General features: G+C 45.0%; 1 protein-coding gene across 2 annotated transcripts in view; it reads left to right on the top strand.

The window, feature by feature from the left end:
• PROSER2 (proline and serine rich 2) overlaps positions 1-18,779 on the top strand; it is a 32,806-nt gene extending 14,027 nt beyond the window's left edge. Inside the window, exons 2-4 of one of the 2 annotated variants that reach the window (XM_081331844.1) lie at positions 6,454-6,692; positions 14,251-14,500; positions 16,952-18,779. In XM_081331844.1, the coding sequence (XP_081187970.1) occupies positions 6,558-6,692; positions 14,251-14,500; positions 16,952-17,976 (1,410 nt within the window). In that variant the 5' untranslated portion in view covers positions 6,454-6,557 and the 3' untranslated portion in view covers positions 17,977-18,779. Of the gene's footprint in view, positions 1-6,063; positions 6,693-14,250; positions 14,501-16,951 lie in introns of those variants that run through there. The other variant, XM_081331843.1, reaches the window with a different exon arrangement.
• The last annotated feature ends 287 nt before the right edge of the window (positions 18,780-19,066 follow it).

The raw sequence follows: 19,066 nt of genomic DNA, 5'->3' as shown, positions 1-19,066 counted from the left end.
TCTGAACTCTGGTTCACCAAGGTCTCTTGCAAGTAGCTTGTTTACTCTCGGTACACTGTTTTAGCAAGACAGCTGAAGTCAGGGGAAAAAGGGTGCACGATTACAGCTTTCCCTTCAAAACAGAGAGCAACCAGGTTGGGGAAGGGGGTCACAGAAGGAGCGCTGAAAAAGAGAAGATTCCCTTTGCTTATGTTTTTCCTCTCTGTGGCCTTGTCCCCAGCCCTGCTCTGCCCTGTGTTTACCAGGCAGCAAATATCTTCTGTTTTTGGCAAAAAGTGAGTGTTTCTATTGCTCAAAAGACTGGCCAGCTATTTTTAAAGAACCCAGGGTTTATTTCTTTCAATTTACACGACTGCTCACCTCAAAATCCTGACTCTGGGCAGTTCATGAGGGTTAAAATCATCATAAGCAACCACAACATCATAAAATACCTACCGGTAATTGGCAGCTGAGATTAAAACCCCCAAAGCGTCAAAAGCACCTTGCCCTAGAAATCCATTTTTGAATTGGTAGGAAATGTCTTTTCCTTAACTTCTTCTTGTTCAGGTTTTCCTAATTATCTTTTTTTTTTAGTGAGGTACTTCTCCTTTACTTGTCTTATTCCCCAGTTTTAGCAGCACCTGAAAACCTTGAGAAATGTTTAATTTTAGCTGACTGCCCTAGAAATGCAGGTGTTATTGGTGACTTAAGATTTGTGAGGGCCTATTTCAAATCTAGGGACGCGGTGGCTCAGTGGGTTAGGACGCTGAGCTTGTCAATCAGAAGGTCGGCAGTTTGGCGGGTCAAATCTCGAGTGCCGCGGAACAGAGCGCCTGTTACTCGTCCCAGCTTCTGCCAACCTAGCAGTTCGAAAGCACGAAAAAATGCAAGTAGAAAAATAGGGACCACTACGGTGGGAAGGTAACAGCGTTCCGTGCGCCTTTGGCGTCTAGTCATGCCGGCCACGTGACCACGGAGACGTCCTCCGACAAGCGCTGGCTCTTTGGCTTTGAAACGGAGATGAGCACTGGCCCCTAGAGTCGGAAACGACTAGCACGCATGTGCGGGGGAACCTTTACCTTTTATTTCAAATCTGCAAGTCCTCATCAAAGTGTTGCAATCAACCAGCGAGAAAGTAAGCATACAGAAATCAACCCCTTAACTATCAATTCTTCTTATCTCTTGGGCATATAGTTCATCTATTGTAATGTCTCTGGTTGGACGGCATTAATGAACTATAAATAAAGCAGATATTTGTTTTGATTCTGAGCTTCCTCATTGTGCAATGCTGTGATACGGCTGGTTAGAGTTTTAGCTTTGCCAACTGCAGTTTATTCAGAAACACCCCCCACCCCCCGTGTTTTAAAAGTGCTTAGTACAAATTGTTCTGGCTTTGGATGGTGTTTCAATCTGATAGCTTTTATTTATGAAGCTTTAAGGGTACTATTTCCCATCATCCCAGCAGGTGTATGGGACTTGTTTCAAACTGGGGTTTGAACTTGAAAGGCAGGATTTGGGCAAACCATCATCATGCTCAAGAAAAGAGAAGCAGTTTGGTCTAGTGATTAAGGCAACCAGGTTAGAGACCAGGAGAATGGGACTTCTAGTTCTGTGTTAGGCATCAAAGCTGCCTCGATGTCTTTGGACCAATCACTAGGAGACGATGTGTTCTCATCCCGCCTTAGGCGTGAAAGCGTGTAGTAGGTTACTACTCCCTGGTTCTGGAAAGTTCTTTGACCTCTCATCCTAGATAACATCCGAAATCTGCCTATGGAGATTCTCAGTCATCCAGATCATGGTTGTTCCAAAGATGCTTTTTTCAAAAGGCAACTGGACTTCCTTCGTTTTTCCTTGAAGACATTTCGCTTCTCATCCAAGGATCTTCTTCAGCTCTTGGATGAACTTCTTGGATGAGAAGCGAAATGTCTTCCAAGGGAAAACGAGGGAAGTCCAGTTGCCTTTTGAAAAAGCACCTTTGGAACATCTGAAGATATTACCTAGTTGGGTAATGAAACGTCTGCAAGAAAACCCAAGCTCAGAGAGTACTAACAACCCCACAGTTCAAACCTGAGCTACAAATATTCTCCTCCGTTGATTTGCTAGTTACCTAGTTAGGTAATGAAACATCACAAGAAAATAACCCAAGTTGTCAGATCTAAACTCAAGAATGACACACAGTGATTCTTTCAAGCTAAGTTCCTTATTCCACAGGGACGCGGTGGCTCAGTGGGTTAGGAGGCTGAGCTTGTTGATCAGAAGGTTGGCAGTTTGGCGGGTCGAATCCCGAGTGCCGCGTAACAGAGTGAGTGCCTGTTACTCGTCCCAGCTTCTGCCAACCTAGCAGTTCGAAAGCACATAAAAATGCAAGTAGAAAAATAGAGACCACTACGGTGGGAAGGTAACAGCATTCCATGCGCCTTTGGCGTCTAGTCATGCCGGCCACATGACCACGGAGACGTCCTCGGACAAGCGCTGGCTCTTCGGCTTTGAAATGGAGATGAGCACCGGCCCCTAGAGTCGGAAACGACTAGCATGCATGTGCGGGGGAACCTTTACCTTTAAGTTCCTTATTAGTGCTTCACACCTACAGACAAATCTTACCAGGCACTGCATCTACACTATACTTTATGAACTATTAGGGAGAGGCTGTCTTCACCCTCTTTTCTCTCGTATGTAATGTTCAGACTGAACTGTCTCTTCTTCCTCTGGAATGCCGCCAGTCCCATCCTGGGAATTCATCTCCTTACTATATTTCATCAAACAAGCTGAGAGAACAACAGTACATTCACAGTTTAGCCTGAGCTACAAATGTTCTCTTTTCTTGGTGTCTCTCGTAGCCATAAGAACAGCAGGTTCTCCTTTAAAAACTCAGATACTTTGGCCACCTTATGAGAAGGAAGGACTCACTGGAGAAGAGCCTAATGCTGGGAAAAATTGAGGGCAATAGAAGAAGGGGATGACAGAGAAGGAGGTGGCTGGATGGAGTCACTGAAGCAGTAGGCGTGAGCTTGAATGGACTCGAGAAGATGGGTGAGGAGAGGAAGGCCTGGAGGAACGTTGTCCATGGGGTCACGATGGGTAGGACATGACTTCGCAACTAACAACAACAACAACAACAACAACAAATAGAATTGGTCATCTTTTGGGATGACTTTCAACTTTCCAAGCTAGCTTCCAATCATGGAATCACCTGATAGTCTCCTCTCCACGTCCTAACCCAGTTTACCTACTCAGCCTAGACAAGTTCAGCTTGGGACTGCTGAAACATTTGAGAAATATCTTCTTTTTATTATGGAAAAAAAACAATTGTTTACATGAGGCCAGCCTCTTTCCCCTACCCCCCACCCCCCCAAGTGAGATGTTGGATTGTGCCCAGTTCTAAATTGGATCCAATGACATGGATTAGCTCTTCCTGTTTAACCCGAGCGGCGAGGAATCCTGCAGAGATCTCCCATCCTTCCACAACAGCTTTCTGGGCACCAACTGTGTAAGCTCCGTGGTCAAGAAGTTTAATTTTTCATCTGAGTAAATGTCAAGAAGAGAAGTGATGGAGCGATGCTCTTTGCATGTGAACCACAACGTTCAGCTCATATGCAAGTTGGTCAAGACAGACAAAGCAAAGTGTGTTTGGTTGTCCCAAAGGTGCTTTTTCAAAATGCAACTGGACTTGAAGAGGCTTCGCTTCTCATCCAAGAAGCTTCTTCAGTTCTGTTCTTCCGGAACTGAAGAAGCTTCTTCGCTGAGAAGTGAAACGTCTTCAATGAAAAACGAAGCCCAGTTGCCTTTTGAAAAAGAACCGTTGGGGCAGCCATGACCTGGATGACTGAGAATCTCCATAGAAAAGTGCATGGTTCTTTCCCCTTTGACATATCCCTGCTCTAGGGCTGAAGGGCAAACTAGACTATCTAAGAAATGGGCTGGATTTCATAATGTGGGAATGGCTTAACCCAGGCCAGAGGGAAAAACCAGTTTCATAAGAGTAGGCTAGCTTGAAAGGCACCTCCTTGTAAAAATAACAAAGGATCTTCTGATACTTTAGTTTTATTGCATAGACATTATGCAGCATGTTCGAGTGGAGTCGCAGATTTCTGAGAGGCAGGGGGTCAAAAAAGGCCAAAGATGGCAGTTATGACTATTATTAATAGTATGAAGAACAGTTGCAGGTGTTGAGTATATGTAATTTAATGAAAAGACGGACCAGGGGTGACATGAGAGCAGTGTTCCAATATCTTAGGGATTGTCACAAAGAAGAGGGAGTCAAGCTATTCTCCAAAGCACCTGAAAGCAGGACAAGAAGCAATGGATGGAAACTAATCGGGGAGAGAACTAACCTAAAAATGTCCTGAAGTGAGAACAATTAATCAGTGGAATGACTTTATCTCCAGAGGTTGTAGGTGCTCCAACACTGGAAGTGTTTAAGAAGAGACTGGGTAACCATTTGTTTGAAATGGGTAAAGGGTTTCCTGCCTGAGCAGGGGGTTGGTCTAGAAGACCTCCAAGGTCCCTTCCAACTCTGTTATTTTGTTATTATTAAATTACATTTGCAGACTGCCAAAGTCCTAAGAACTCTTGGCAGTTTAGAGATCAGATATGAAAACAACACTACCCAATAAGTTAAAAATATTCAAATACAACTTTTACCAAAGGAATGGCAACACAGCAGAAAGTTAAATTAACCAAATCGCATGATAAGCAAACCAAGCTGGACCTGGATGCCTTCTAGACAGGTTTTTGCTTTGAGCAGTTTCCAAACAATGGTCAGAGTGTCCAAGTAGACTAAAACTAAGATTGTTGGACAGGCAGGCACAAAAACAGCCAGAGAAGCCTGGGAAACAGGCCCCTTATCAGTCAACAGGAGTGCTGATTTATCAGGTACTTAGAAGGCGAGGGTTGGGCAGCACAAGCAAATGACAGCTAATGACCTAAAAGCCAGCTATCCACACACCCCAATCAACATCTAAAAAGCCACTTGCAACAGGCACTATAGATACCATGCACAGAACAGCACACACTCTGCTAGAGAGTGAAGATGGCCTCCAGCACGGGTCCGAAACCTCAAAGGGACAATACCTCTGGTCCCAGTGACCGACCCAGATTGGATTCTAAAGATGTCTCATTCTGAAGTTCTTCTGGACTTATGACTCCAGCTGGAGCAGCAGGTGGAAACCATGGCAGGAAAGTCTTTGGCCAACTTTGGTGGCTCTGCCAGCTGTGCCCCTTCAAGAATAGGAGGTGTAGAAGATAGTAGCTCAGCTCCTTGTCATCTCTCAGGTAGACTAAAACTAGACTGAAATTCACTTTTCATGGGCTGCCCTTGAAGACCGAAGTTGAAGCTAGCCTGGAATCCAGATGTTTTTAAGAAGAGATTGGATGACCATTTGTCTGAAATGGTATAGGGTTTCCTGCTTGAGCAGAAGGTTGGACTAGAAGACCTCCAAGGTTCCTTCTAACTCCAGTTGATCAGTGCCATTCATTCAGTAGAATAACACTTCTTTTGACAGCAACACAGAAGGCCATAAGGCAGGGGTCTTCAAACGTGACCCTTTTATGACTTGTGGACTTCGACTCCCAGAATTCCTTAGCCAGGCCCGCTGGCTGAGGAATTCTGGGAGTCGAAGTCCACAAGTCATAAAAGGGCCAAGTTCGAAGACCCCTGCCATAAGGTGTTAGCCAATTCTTATGTTACGAACCTACAAATGTAGGCTAACGAACACCATTCACAAAAGAACAGTTCCTACAGTCAAGAGGATGGTCACAGCTGCACAACTGAAGATGATCGTGTGATTGTGACCTACATTTTTGGCTGTTTTGACCCCATCCCTGGAAGACACCTTGGTGTTAACCCCTCTCTCTTTCACTTGCATCTTGATTGTGACATGCCATGGCTCTCCAGTCTCTAATAAATCAAACTTTACAAATTATTGAAACTTGGTCATTAGCTCCCTTGCCTGCTGCTTTGCTGTCAGGAAGCTTAAACCAATCTCTTCCTTTCTATAATTTACTCTGCCTCTGCATTCTGAGCAAGTGATTAAATTAATAAGTTTATAATATTCATTGAATGCTTCAAGCATCTATGGAGGTAAATAGAGCATTACTAATAAACAGTATTGTTGATTGAATCTGAATGTCTGCAGAGCACAATGGTTAACAACAAAACCCATCAGGGATATATCTCTGTCTGTTGTTTGATATATATGTCTGTGAGTTAAATCAGATGAAGAAGCATCCAGAGGGGAAGGAAATACAGTTTGTTGGTCTGTATGACTCACAATACTCTGTTAAAATCATTCCTAATTTCATTTCAGAACAATACATGTCGAGAGTTTTGTTTTTAATTTAATGACCTTTCTCTCCTTTTCTCTTTTTCTTTCTTTCTTTCTTTCTTTCTTTCTTTCTTTCTTTCTTTCTTTCTTTCTTTCTTTCTTTCTTTCTTTCTTTCTTTCTTTCTTTCTTTCTTTCTTTTTTGCAGAACAGCTGGGAGAGAAAAATATTGAAAATCTCTGCTTGAGATTCGTAAGTGCTCCACATCGTATGAGAAAGAGACTTCCTGACAAAAAGGGACACATCTCCTAGGTGGGATGCCAAGAAACATGGTGTCAGACTTCTCAGGAATGGGATATGACATTCCTTCTGAGGTCCAGCTTGGAAACTTGGAAAAAACACATCATCTTGAGAGTGGAAAAAGTTGCCCAGGTCGAAAATACCCATCTTTGGTAAGTATTTGGAGATGGAAGAATCTTTTAACTTTTATATTATACGGCTAGAATGTCTAGTTTTTGGGTTGCAGTCTTGGACAAGGAATGACACCTTGTTGGTAATTTATCTTAATAATAATAATAATAATAATAATAATAATAATAATAATAATAATAAGTTGGAAGGGACCTTGGCGGTCATCTAGTCCAACCCCCTGCTCAGGCAGGAAACCCTATACCATTTCAGACAAATGGCTGTCCAGTCAAGCGGTGGAGCATTCACCGCTTCTGGAGGCAGGTTGTTCCACTTATTGATGGCCTGCTTTGAAAAATTTTATTTTATTATTTGTTAGATTTTTTTTTTATCCACCTTTACACCTAGGCACCTTTTAAGTAGCTCAAGGCAGTATATACATCCACAATATCCTTCCTTCTCCTATTTTCCCGTAACAGCGCTCCTCTGAATGAGTTGACTGAGAGAGTGACCCAGTCAGTTTTCATGCCTAAGGTGGAACTAGAACTCACTGTCTCCTGGTGATTGGCCCAAGAACAGCTGAGTGGCTTTGGGCCAATCACCAGGAGACAGTGAGTTCTGTTCCCACCTTAACCATGAAAGCTGGCTGGGTGACTGGTGCCAATCATGAGGAGACAGTTGACTTCTAGTGCTGCCTTAGACGTGAAAGCCAGTTGGGTGACTTGGAGATGGTCCCTCTCTCTCAGCCCAACCTACCTCATAGGGTTGTTGTTATGGGGTAAATAGGAGGAGGAAGGAGTATTATGTATGTTTGGTGCCTTGAGTTATTTATTAAAAATAAAGGTAGGATACGGATAAGTGAGAGTGAGTGAGTGAATGAATGAATGAATCTTCTGCCAATCTGAAAGCCAACTAGTCAAGTTTTCCACACGATGGGAAAATTGCTCCTTCTTGGGAACGGCGAGGTAGCTCAAAGGGAGAAAGAACACTCAATTTCTTGAACGCAACAGCCTCAGAACCACATTTCTCCCCCCCCCCCCCAAAAAAAAACTTTGGATGCATTCTCAGAGGCCTTCTAAATGTTGACGCTGAACTGCAATTTACTCATCGGACTAAATGATCAAACCGTTGCGACATGAGCAATGTCGCAAAAGTAGCACAACCTGTCCCTATCAAAGGTGACGTGGCTGGAGCATCTTTGACGTAAGGTCAGGTTTCACAAAGTGAGAAGGGCCTTCTACGAGAGGAATTCTGGATGCACAGAAGCCATCCTTGTGGTTCGAAGTGGGGAGAAGCTGGGTTCCCAGAAAGGAAGGGGGAGGAGGAGTAAGAGGCAACTCAGCTCAGATATCGTGTGTGTGTGTGTGTGTGTGTGTGTGAGAGAGAGAGAGAGAGAGAGAGAGAGAGAGAGAGAGAGGGTGAAGACAGCTCCTCCCTACTAGTTCCCAGAGTACAGGTAGTCCTCGACTTACAACCCCAATTGAGCCCAAAGTTTCTTGCTATGCGAGACAGTTGTTAAGTGAGTTTCCCCCATTTTACGACCTTTCTTGCCACAGTGGTCAAGTGAACCCTTGCAGTTGTCAAGTTATTAACACGGTTGTTAAGTGAATCTGGCTTCCCCATTGACTTTGCTTGCCAGAAGGTCACAAAAGGGAATCACATGACTCCGGGACACTGCAAGCGTCATATATACGAGTCAGTTGCCAAATGTCTGGATTTTAATCATATGACCAGGAGGAGGTTGCAACAGTTGTAAGAGTGAAAAACGGTCGTAAGTCACTTTTTTCAGTGCCGTTGCAATTTCAAATGGACGCTAACGAATTGTTTTCAGTTGAAGGACTGCCTGTATATACTTGACGTAGATAATAAGCTGCTTCAGTTTGGCAAGAGTCCGTCTGTAGGTGTGAAACTATAAGGACCTCAGCTTGGAAGAATCTCAACATGTCATTGTTGGTTTGGGGGCTTGTAGGCCCCGGAGCATCTGAGCAAAAACCTTTGACGTCAAAGCAGAGCTGATTCTCTGTCTGTGCATTTAATTATTAGCTTAGCCGCATCTTCATGCCTGTTTCATCCTTAAGTGTGTGCCCAGAAGGGTGAGGATATTGCTCTGAGCTACGCAAATTGCTCCATTCTTATATCATCCGGCTTCCTAACTTGATCTGTGGTGCCTAATTTACTCTTCGGCTTTTGGTGTTTCGGATGACTGCATTAATTGGCATAAGGAGGGCTGAGTGATGCTTTTGCTTGTCTAATAAGCATGTGAGCACCGAACACCCAAGCTGGCTGTGGATGCTTTGGGCTGCAGACGTGTGTGTGTGTGTGTGTGTGTGTGTGTGTGGACAAGAACAAGCACGTTGTTTTGTTCTCCGTGCTACAAACCGGATTTCAAAGCTGTACAGTCTGATCTGCAGCAGTCCAGGGGCATCACTGTTTCCCCATGGTTATTTTTCCCCTGATCATTTCTCCTCCACATTTTGCCTGGAGAGAGTAAATAGTGTGAAGCTTCTTGCCCATTCATCTGGAAAACGGGTGGTTCTAGACTAAAGGAATTGCCCCTTCCTTTATAAAACGGGTGGGTTCTGTGCGGTGAGCATCTTTCTTCTGTAAAACAAGTGTCATTTAGATTTTCGGGATCTGGCCCTTGGATCTCATAAACAGGTGTGTCTCTGGGCAGTCTGTTCCTGCTCCTTCATTCAAAATAGGGCTGGTTCTAGGCTGAGGATAAGGCCCCCATTCCTCTATAAAATGAGTGGTTCTAGACCAGGGGTGTTAAACTGCCGGCCAGAGGCATCACCAGGAAACCGTGCCCATCCCATTGCCGGCAATGGAGAAAAAGCTTCGATAGGTCATGCGACGTCATGTGATATCGTGAGTTTGACATGACTGTGAGTATCGTCTGCGTTCTTCTGTAAAACAAGTGTCATTTAGACTTTCTGCATCTGCTCCTTCCATCTTGTAAACAGGACTGGTTCTGGGCAGTCTGTACTTGCCCCTTCATCCAAAATAGGGGTGGGTTCTAGGTTGAGGGTGTCCCCGTTTCTCTATAAAATGGGTGGTTCTAGGCTGTTTTGCGTCGTCTGCAATACTTCAGAAAAACAAATGTCATTTAGACTCTATAGATCTGCCCCTTCATGCAAAATAGGAGTGGTTCTGGGCTGCCACTCTCTCAGATGGGTGGTTCTAGGTCATCCTTATTCTTCTGCCAAACAGGAGGTGGTTCTAAGCTGTCTTCATCTGCCTCTTCTTCTTGCAACCTTCTTAAAATTGCTTTCAAGTCTTTGCTTGGGATGTGTTGTTTATTTCTGGGTGCTTTGTCTGAAATCCCTACTGCCAGATGAAAGCTGTCTTCTGCCAAGATGAAAAAGCTGGTCCACCCAGTCTTGTAATTCTATAATTAAGTTGCTCTTTTTCAACGTTGTGTTTGGATAAATTGAGTTAAGGGATTTATTTGTATGAGTTTTAAGGCAGGGTGGAAACAATATAATTGTGCACAGCACTTAGCAAGTTGCTGTGATGTACTGTTTCAGCAGCAATTAAGTGATTTCTGGTGATAAATTGTCCCAGCAATTTGACTGAGACAGGCGAGAGAAGTTGCCTTCTCTCACCCCCACTCCAATCTCAAAAAATAAAATTATAGTACAAATTCAAATTATTCAAATATTGCAGTTTCCTTTCAGTAGCAGCCAAAGGAATATCTCTAATATGGGGTCAAATCGTTTTTTTCAAGGTTTGGACACCTTCCCAATATGTATTCTTCTGATTTCAAAATCAGAAGATGGCCATGATGGTGGGGAATTTCTGGGAATGGACATTTTGGAGAATACCTAGTTTGGAAAAAAAACCAGAACTATCTAACAGACTAGAGAAAGAACTTGCAGCATGCACAGAAAAAACTAGCAGGAGATCATTATTTAAATTATGTTAAGAAAAGTTCTACAAAATTGGACCAGAGGCTTACTTAATCAATCTTTCTAGTCTCGTGATAATTGGGCAAATCCTTCTGAGAAGCCCAGAAACCGTGATGGAATGTAGTCTGGATTCCCAGGAGGGAGGGATTGCATTCCAATGGAGCAAGGGACAACTTTGTTCAAATAATTTGTGTGAGAGAATGCGGGAGAAGACAGCTCCTCCCTAATAGTTCCCAGAGTGTATGTTTTATAGGGGTGTTAGCATGCTTTAGTTTGGCAAGATTCTGTCTGTGGGTTGAGGAACAAGAAATCTGCTTGGAAGAATCGCAACATGTCTTTCTTGGTTTTTTGAGCCTGACACTAACAGAAATAAGCACCACTAGCATTTCCTGTTTCTTTTGTGCCATTTCACTTAACATCTTTGCATAACACACTGCACTCAAGAACAAGGCCCAGTTATGATTTAATACAATGGCCCGGTTCATACAATGTGCAAGGTGGCTTCCATAAGAAGTCGAATCATCAAGAATCCGTCCTTGTTTTAGCCTGGTCTGGCTTGTGTGCAAATCCAACTGTGTTGAGAAGTGTCAAGTTGACGTTGGTACTCTTACCCTCATTGGGTTTACCTTCCATGAAATTGCTCCCTTTCTAAAGTCATCCAAGAACTATTGTAATTTCAATAGATGAAATCTGCTCTGGGTGAAGAATCTACATTGGTCTGGTTTTGACTCTTCTCCATTCAGGTTGATATTGTGACCGTGATTCCTGTATGAGTGAAAGACAAATCTCTTCTTAGTCCTTCCCTCCATAACCTCCATGACTTTATGTGTCTCACCATCTCCCTTCTCATTCTTCTTCTTCTTCTTCTTCAGCTGAGTCCTAAACGTGGTCAGCAAGAAATTCCTTTTTGCTCAAAAGAAGGTTGTTTCTGCCCCTTGATTAGCTTCTTGGTTTTGGAGTGTTCTTTTTGAGATAACACAGCCCACAAAGGTTCACAATATTCCAAATATTACTCCATTTACTGTTGTTCAGTTGCTAAATCATGTCCGACTCTTCGTGACCCAATGGACCATAGCACGCCAGGCCCCCCCCCCGTCCTCCACTGTCTCCTGGAGTTTGCCCAGATTCATGTTCATTGCTTGATGACACTGTCTAACCATCTCATCCTCGGCTCTTCCCTTCTCCTTTTGCCTTCTATCTTTCCCAACGTCGGGGTCCTTTCCAGTGAGTCCTCTCCTCCCATTTGTTGGCCAAAGGATTTGAGCTTCAGCTTCAGTCTACATTCCTTCCAAAGAACAGCTAGGGGTTGATCCCCTTTAGGATTGACTGATTGGATCTCCTTGCAGTCCAAGGGACTCTTAAGAGCCATCTCCAGCAACACAATTCTAAAGCATCAATTCTTCGGCGTTCAGCCTTCCTTATGGTCCAACTGTCACAGCCATACATTATTACTGGGGAAATCATAACTTTGACTATATGGACTTTTGTCGGCAAGGTCCGTGTCTCTGCTTTTTAATATGCCATAGCTTTCCTCCCAAGGTGTGAAGGTCTTCTAATTTCATGGGTGGAGCTGCCGTCTGCGTTGATCCTGGAACCCAAGAAAATAAAATCAGCTACTGCTTCCACTTTCCTCCCCTTCTGCTTGCCAGGAAGTGATGGGACCATTATTCCACTTCGCATAATCAGAGTAAAGTCATTACAGGTGGTCCTCCCTTAACAACCAGCCTCATGACATAGCATCACAAAGGCCTCAAGGAGGACCGGCCCGGCTGCACCAAGGCCTCCCCAATGCCACCAGCTGCTTTGGCTGGGTGCACCTCAGCAGCCACGGGAAGAAGATGGCGAAGGTCAGGCTGGGGTCAGCACGGGTGGGCAATGGTGGCTTGCAGCCCAAGAGATAGAGATGAGGGGGACATAGGAGGGGGAGAGTCAAAGTGGAGCTGAGTGCAGCAGGGCAGGAGAAGCATAAAGTCCTCACCTAATGACCTAATAATCTAATAACCACCAGCAGAATGCCATCACTAAGTGGTGCAATCACGTGATGTTTTGCCTAATCCCCGCCTTGTTTGGCAACGGAAATTCTGTTCCCAGTTATTTTTGTAACTGGAGGACTATCTGTATAAGGAGGAGGAGGAGGAGGAGGAAGGGACCTTGAAGGTCTTCTAGTCCAACCCCCTGCTCAGGCAGGAAACCCTATACCATTTCAGACAAATGTCTGTCCAGTCTCTTCTTAAAAACTCCAGTATTGGAGCATTCACCGCTTCTGGAGGCAGGTTGTTCCACTGGTTAATTGTTCTAACTGTCAGGAAGTTTCTCCTTAGTTCTAGGTTGCTTCTCTCCTTGACTAGTTTCCATCCGTTGCTTCTTGTCCTGCCTTCAGGTGCTGTCACCCCTAGTCCTTCTCTTCATTAGACTAGTCCAGGGGTAGGCAACCTCGGCTCTTTTATGACTCATGGACTTCAACTCCTGAGTCATAAAAGCTATGCTGACTCAGGAATTCTAGGAGTTGAAGTCCATGAGTCATAAAAGAGCCGAGGTTGCCTACCCCTGGACTAGAAAAGGTAAAGGTAAAGGTTCCCCCGCACATGCGTGCTAGTCGTTTCTGACTCTAGGGGCCGGTGCTCATCTCCGTTTCAAAGCCGAAGAGCCAGCGCTTGTCCGAGGACGTCTCCGTGGTCATGTGGCCGGCATGACTAGACGCCAAAGGCGCACGGAACGCTGTTACCTTCCCACCCCTGGACTAGGCAGACCCAATTCCAGCAACCGTTCCTTTTGTGTTTTAGCTTCCAGTCCCCTAATCATCTTTGTTGCTCTTCTCTGTACCCTTTCTAGAGTCTCAACATCTTTTTTACATCCTGGTGACCAAAACTGGATGCAGTATTCCAGGTGTGGCCTTAACAAGGCATTGTAAAGTGGTATTAATCAAGTGATCTTGATTCTATCCCTCTGTTAATGCAGCCTAGCACTGTGTTGGCTTTTTTGGCAGCTGCAGCACACGGCTGGCTCCTATTTAAGTGATTGTCCACCAGGACTCCAAGATCCCTCTCATAGTTGCTACTATTATATAGTTTCCTTCTGGGTGTAATATAGCATATGCATGTGGTTCTGTTCTTGTCCTTATCAGCTTTTTTATTGCATTATTCTGGTGATTTCTGATTTCTCGTTCAAAACTGTGGCTTCGTTAAGAATGATTTGAAAATAATTGGGAAAGGTGTATCTTCGCATATAACGTGGCAGACCTTGACTTAACAACCACAACTGAGCTCCAAAAGTTCTGTTGCTAAGTGAAACATTTGTTGCGTGAATTTTGCCCCATTTTACAACCTGTCCTGCCACAGTTCTTAAGTGAACCACTGGATTGGGTAAGTTAGTAACACGCTTGTTAAGTGAACCTGGCTTACCCCATTGACTTTGCTTGTCGGAAGGTCGCAAAAGGCGACAATCACATGACCCCGAGGCACAGCAGCAACGGTCATAAGTATGAACCAGTTGTCAAGCCTCTGAATTTTGATCATGTGACCCTGGGGATGCTGCCACGGTCGTCAGCGCGAAAAGCGGTCGTAAGTCACTTCTTCCAGTGCCCTTGTAACTTTCGAACGGTCACTAAATGAGCTGTTGTAAGTCGAGGACTTCCTGTCCTTTCTCATCTACAAACTCTCATCTGAGTTTGTTTGCCTTTGTGGTTAAACCTTAGGATGAAGACGAACGCTTGAAAGATCTCACTCACGAAGAAAAGGATGTCCTCCTTTTTTTCGAGGAAACGATCGATTCCTTGGACGATGAGGAGGAGGAGGAGGAGGAGGAGGAGGAAGAAGCCTTGTGTGACAGCGGTGTCTTCTGCCATTCCCCAAAGCTGATGGAAGAAAGCACCCCCGACCATTCAGGATTGGAAGAGCTCATAGACCCAGTCCTGTCAGCCCCACGAGAGAACAGCACCGAACCAGGTAAAGTGGAATTATTTGCACAGGTGTGAATGTGTGTTCTGGGAACTCAACAGGTTGTCTTCCGAGAGGATTTAGGTTGCCCAGTTGGAAGGCTCCTTGGGGGCTTGGTTGTTTCCTTGCAGACGTTTCATTACTCAAACTAGGTAACGTCATCAGTGCTAGTAAGTGTTCAGCAAACCCTACTCCAGTGATGGCAAATCTTTGAGAGGCTGAGTGCCCAAACTGCAACCCAAAACCCACTTATGTATCGTCGGGTGCCGGGTGGGCGTGGCCCATTGGGTGGGTGTGGCCCATTGGGTGGGCGTGGCTGCGGTGGTAACGGCAGACTGGGTGGGACTAAAAAGTTCAATCAATCCAACTTAGCGAGATCTTTTTTTTCCCCCTGAGAAAAGTTGAAATTGATTGATTGAACCTTTTTTTTTTTGCACACGGCAGCGGAGGCCTAAAGCGAAAAGGTTTTATAAAACCCAGCTGAAGGCCTAGGACTGGGGCGACGGCACGCATGCCCACAGAGAGGGCTCTGCGTGCCACCTGTGGCATGCGTGCCATAGGTTCGCCACCCTACTCCCTTACACTGATGGCGTGACTTAGTTTGGTAATGAAACGTCTGCAAGAAAGCCACCCGGCTCAGAGAGCACCGGGGACCCCTCCTTTCAACCCTGAGTACAGATATTCTCTTTTATCGGTCCTTACTTGATTCATGTCAGAAGCACCTACACGTTATAAACGTATAACATTCAGCACTGAGCAGAAAAAAAATAGGTATAAAACAGGTCGTAGAAATATACCACCTGTAATAAGTATGTAGAATAAGTAGGATTAAAACTAAATGACATTCGCTCGGGAGGAGGTCTTCCTCCGTGCATGTTGAAGGACGTTGTATGCCCTGTACCATAAAAGAGTCTTTTGACTAACGACCACGATTGAGCCCAACATTTCTGTTGCTAAGTGAGACATTTGGTAAGTGAGTTTTGCCCCCTCTAAACCACCTTTCTTGCCACAGTTGTTAAGGGAATCACCGCACTGGTTAAGTTAGTAACACGGTTGTTTTAAGTGAACCTGGCTTCCCCATTGATTTTGCTTGCCAGAAGGTTGCACAAGTGGATCACATGACCACGGCGTACTGCCACCGTCATAAGTATGAGTCAGTTGCCAAGCGCCTGACTTGTAATGCTTGTAAGTGGGGAAAACGGTCACAAGTCACTTTTTTCAGTGATGTTGTGACTTCGAGTGGTCATTAAATGAACATTTGTAAGTCGAGGACTGCCTGTGTATAGCAATAGCACTTAGACGTATATACCACTTCCTAGTGCTTTGCAAGGGACGCAGTGGCTCAGTGGGTTAGGACGCTGAGCTTGTCGATCACAAGGTCAGCAGTTTGGCGGGTCGAATCCTGAGTGCCGCGTAGCAGAGTGAGCGCCTGTTACTCGTCCCAGCTTCTGCCAACCTAGCAGTTCGAAAGCACGTAAAAATGCAAGTAGAAAAATAGAGACCACTACAGTGGGAAGGTAACAGCGTTCCGTGCGCCTTTGGCGTCTAGTCATGCCGGCCACATGACCACGGAGACGTCCTCGGACAAGCGCTGGCTCTTCGGCTTTGAAACGGAGATGAGCACCACCCCCTAGAGTTGGAAACGACTAGCACGCATGTGCGGGGGAACCTTTACCTTTACCTTTTATATCGATATCTCTCTATATATCTATATATATACCTATATCTATATATCTATATCTCTATCTATCTCTATCTATCTATCTATCTATCTATCTATCTATCTATCTATCTACCTATCTATCTATCTATGTCTTGAGTGTTTTTGAGCATCTCGTCGGCCCAAATATGGGCGAAAACTTTTGCCTGTAACATGCAAAGCAGCCCAGTTTCGAATCTCAGAAGGGTGTGGCTGACTGATGAGAGCAAAGAAGCTTGAAATAGCTATATCAGTCTCCCTTTAATTCTTTGTCAGCAGTCCAAATTTATTTAATTTATATATATAATTTAAGGATCTCACTTTTCGGAAAAGGATGTAGAACCAGTTTGAGTCAAATCGTGGATATTTTTTTTTTTAAAAAAGCTAGGAAATATTTTGGGATTGATTTTAGGGTGGTCTTAATCTGTTGTCGATAAGACAGGGCACATCTCTCTTGTTTTGCAACTAGACTAGACCATTCCACAAAGGTGCTTTTCCAAATGTCAACTGAACCTTTTTTTTTCCTTGAAAAAGTTTTGCTTCTCACCCAAGAAGATTCTTCAGTTCTGACTTGAAGAAGCTTTGTGGATGAGAAGCAAAATGTTTTCCTGGAAAAAACTCCAAGAAAGTTCAGTTGACTTCTGGGAAAACACCTTTGGGACAACCATGACCTGGATGATTGAGAATCTCCATAAACATATAGACCATTCCACGTAACCTCTAAAATAGATCTAATAGGTTATTTTCTTTTTTCTTCCTAGTATCAGAGGAAACTTGGAAACTGGATGAGCCAAAGCTGGAGGATGCTGAACCTTCAGAGGAAGAAATCCATGTTAATCCAGTTTCTCTCCAGCCAACACTGCCTTCAGCACCCCCATTGCCAGTCTGTGAGATGTATCCTGTTCAGCCTGCTGTACTTCATCCAAAGCTCCTTCTCTCCATCCCCACACCACTTCTGATGGCCGAGAAATTGTCTGAGCAGCTGGCGGAAGGCAGTTCTTCCTCGCTTCCTTCTTCAAAGGAAAGGAAACCCAACGAGAAGAGGACCATCCCCACTTCCTCCACCTTCTGCAGTAGGGAGCAGGTCAAGCCTCGTGCCCCGCCTCCACCTGCTCCCAAAGTCCAGAGATTCCCGAGCAACATCAGCTTCACCAACACCAGCGAGCGGGAATTCAGCAGAATCATCTCCAAGGCGGCCGTCAACGTTCAAGAGCGCAAGGCTCAAGTGTTGGCCAACGTCAACCTCAAGGCCAACATCAACGCTTCAGCCTTGCTGATAAATGAGTTGGAGGAAAGACTGCAGAAGCGTGGGCTCCTGGCTTCTAGCCAGAGCTCGTCCTTAGGAGATTTACCTTCTGAGTCCATGGGCCACGAACCCTCGAGTAGTTTAACGCTGATTGAGAAGACTCTTGCTCGGGCCCACCTTATAAACCCTGTCAACGTCCCCTCCACAAAGGACGGGAGGCCCGAACAAGGACACGGCGGACCAAATGGCTATCAAAACATTCATGAAATCATGAAAAGGGATCCTGATCTGTTACCCACCCTGAGCAAAACAATGACTTTCAAGCCGGAGCCTGACCTTGTGGATGGCAAGTCTGCTCAGCCAAGTATTTCTGGAGAACCCCAACAAGACCTCATCCTTGACATACAGAGACGGTTGAGCTCATTGCCCAAAGCTGCAGGACTCCATTCCAAGGGTATCACAGTACAATTTTCCGGACGTGGATCAACAGAAGAAGCCCGGAGGGAGGCTCTACGAAAACTGGGACTTCTGAAAGAATAGTGGAATAGAGTGACATCTAAACAACATGATGTGCCTGAAGACAGATTCCAATGAAATCCATTCTTTATTTATCGCGCAGGCTAAGGAAATATTGAGTGATGGAGCTCCACGGTTCTCTGCTGGCGTTTGGGGTGGGGGTCCTTGACGTGAACTCACAGTGCTTGTTGAAGACTTCGAGGCAGTTCGTAAAAGCCCTTGTGAAAGTGAACGTGTCAGGCTAAATGAAGGTCAGTGGGCAGTTTGTGTGTGAGCCGTGTTTGTGTGTCACTGGCAAAGCACATCAGAATCGCTCGGATAAAACCGAGAAAATCCCGAGGGGCCCGAAGAAGCTTCTTGGATGAGAAGCGAAACGTCCTCAAACAAAAACAAGAAAGTCCAGTTGCCCTGTGGAAAAAAATAAAGCATCTTTGGGTCCCAAGAGGACTGCATTAAGGAATTCTGTAAGGATAAATGTATATATTCACACCTATTGGACAACTCAAACTTGTAATAAACTTGCTATCTCTTGATTGTCACATAAGTATTTAATACCGCACTGCAGATCGCTCCTTTTGCAGAGTGACTGGCGGAGACTGTAGCCATCTTTTTCGGGATGGTTGATGACCCAAAATGTATAGGATCTTCTGGATTGTACAAAAGGTCCTAGTGCTGTTGAAAATCAGTTGTGTAAAAATGAGGGGGGGAACCCCCAATATGTCATAAGTCCGGGTTGCAATCTTGGGCACCCCACAGTTCTGATCTCCAAGGCATCATGTTGAAGCATATCTTGACCTGCTCTTTCCTCTACCATCTCTAATGCAGGATACGCTACCTGTATTAAGGTAGCCTATCCCAACCAGAAGGGATGCGGTGGCTCAGTGGGTTAGGACGCTGAGCTTGTCGATCAGAAGGTCGGCAGTTTGGCGGGTTGAATCCCGAGTGCCGCGTAACAGAGTGAGCGCCTGTTACTCGTCCCAGCTTCTGCCAACCTAGCAGTTCGAAAGCACGTAAAAAATGCAAGTAGAAAAATAGGGACCACTACGGTGGGAAGGTAACAGCGTTCCGTGCGCCTTTGGCGTCTAGTCATGCCGGCCACATGACCACGGAGACG

This window comes from Vipera berus (assembly GCF_964194415.1).
Source record: "Vipera berus genome assembly, chromosome: 6".
NCBI lineage: Eukaryota > Metazoa > Chordata > Lepidosauria > Squamata > Viperidae > Vipera > Vipera berus.
This window is presented reverse-complemented; position numbering and strand designations above follow the sequence as displayed.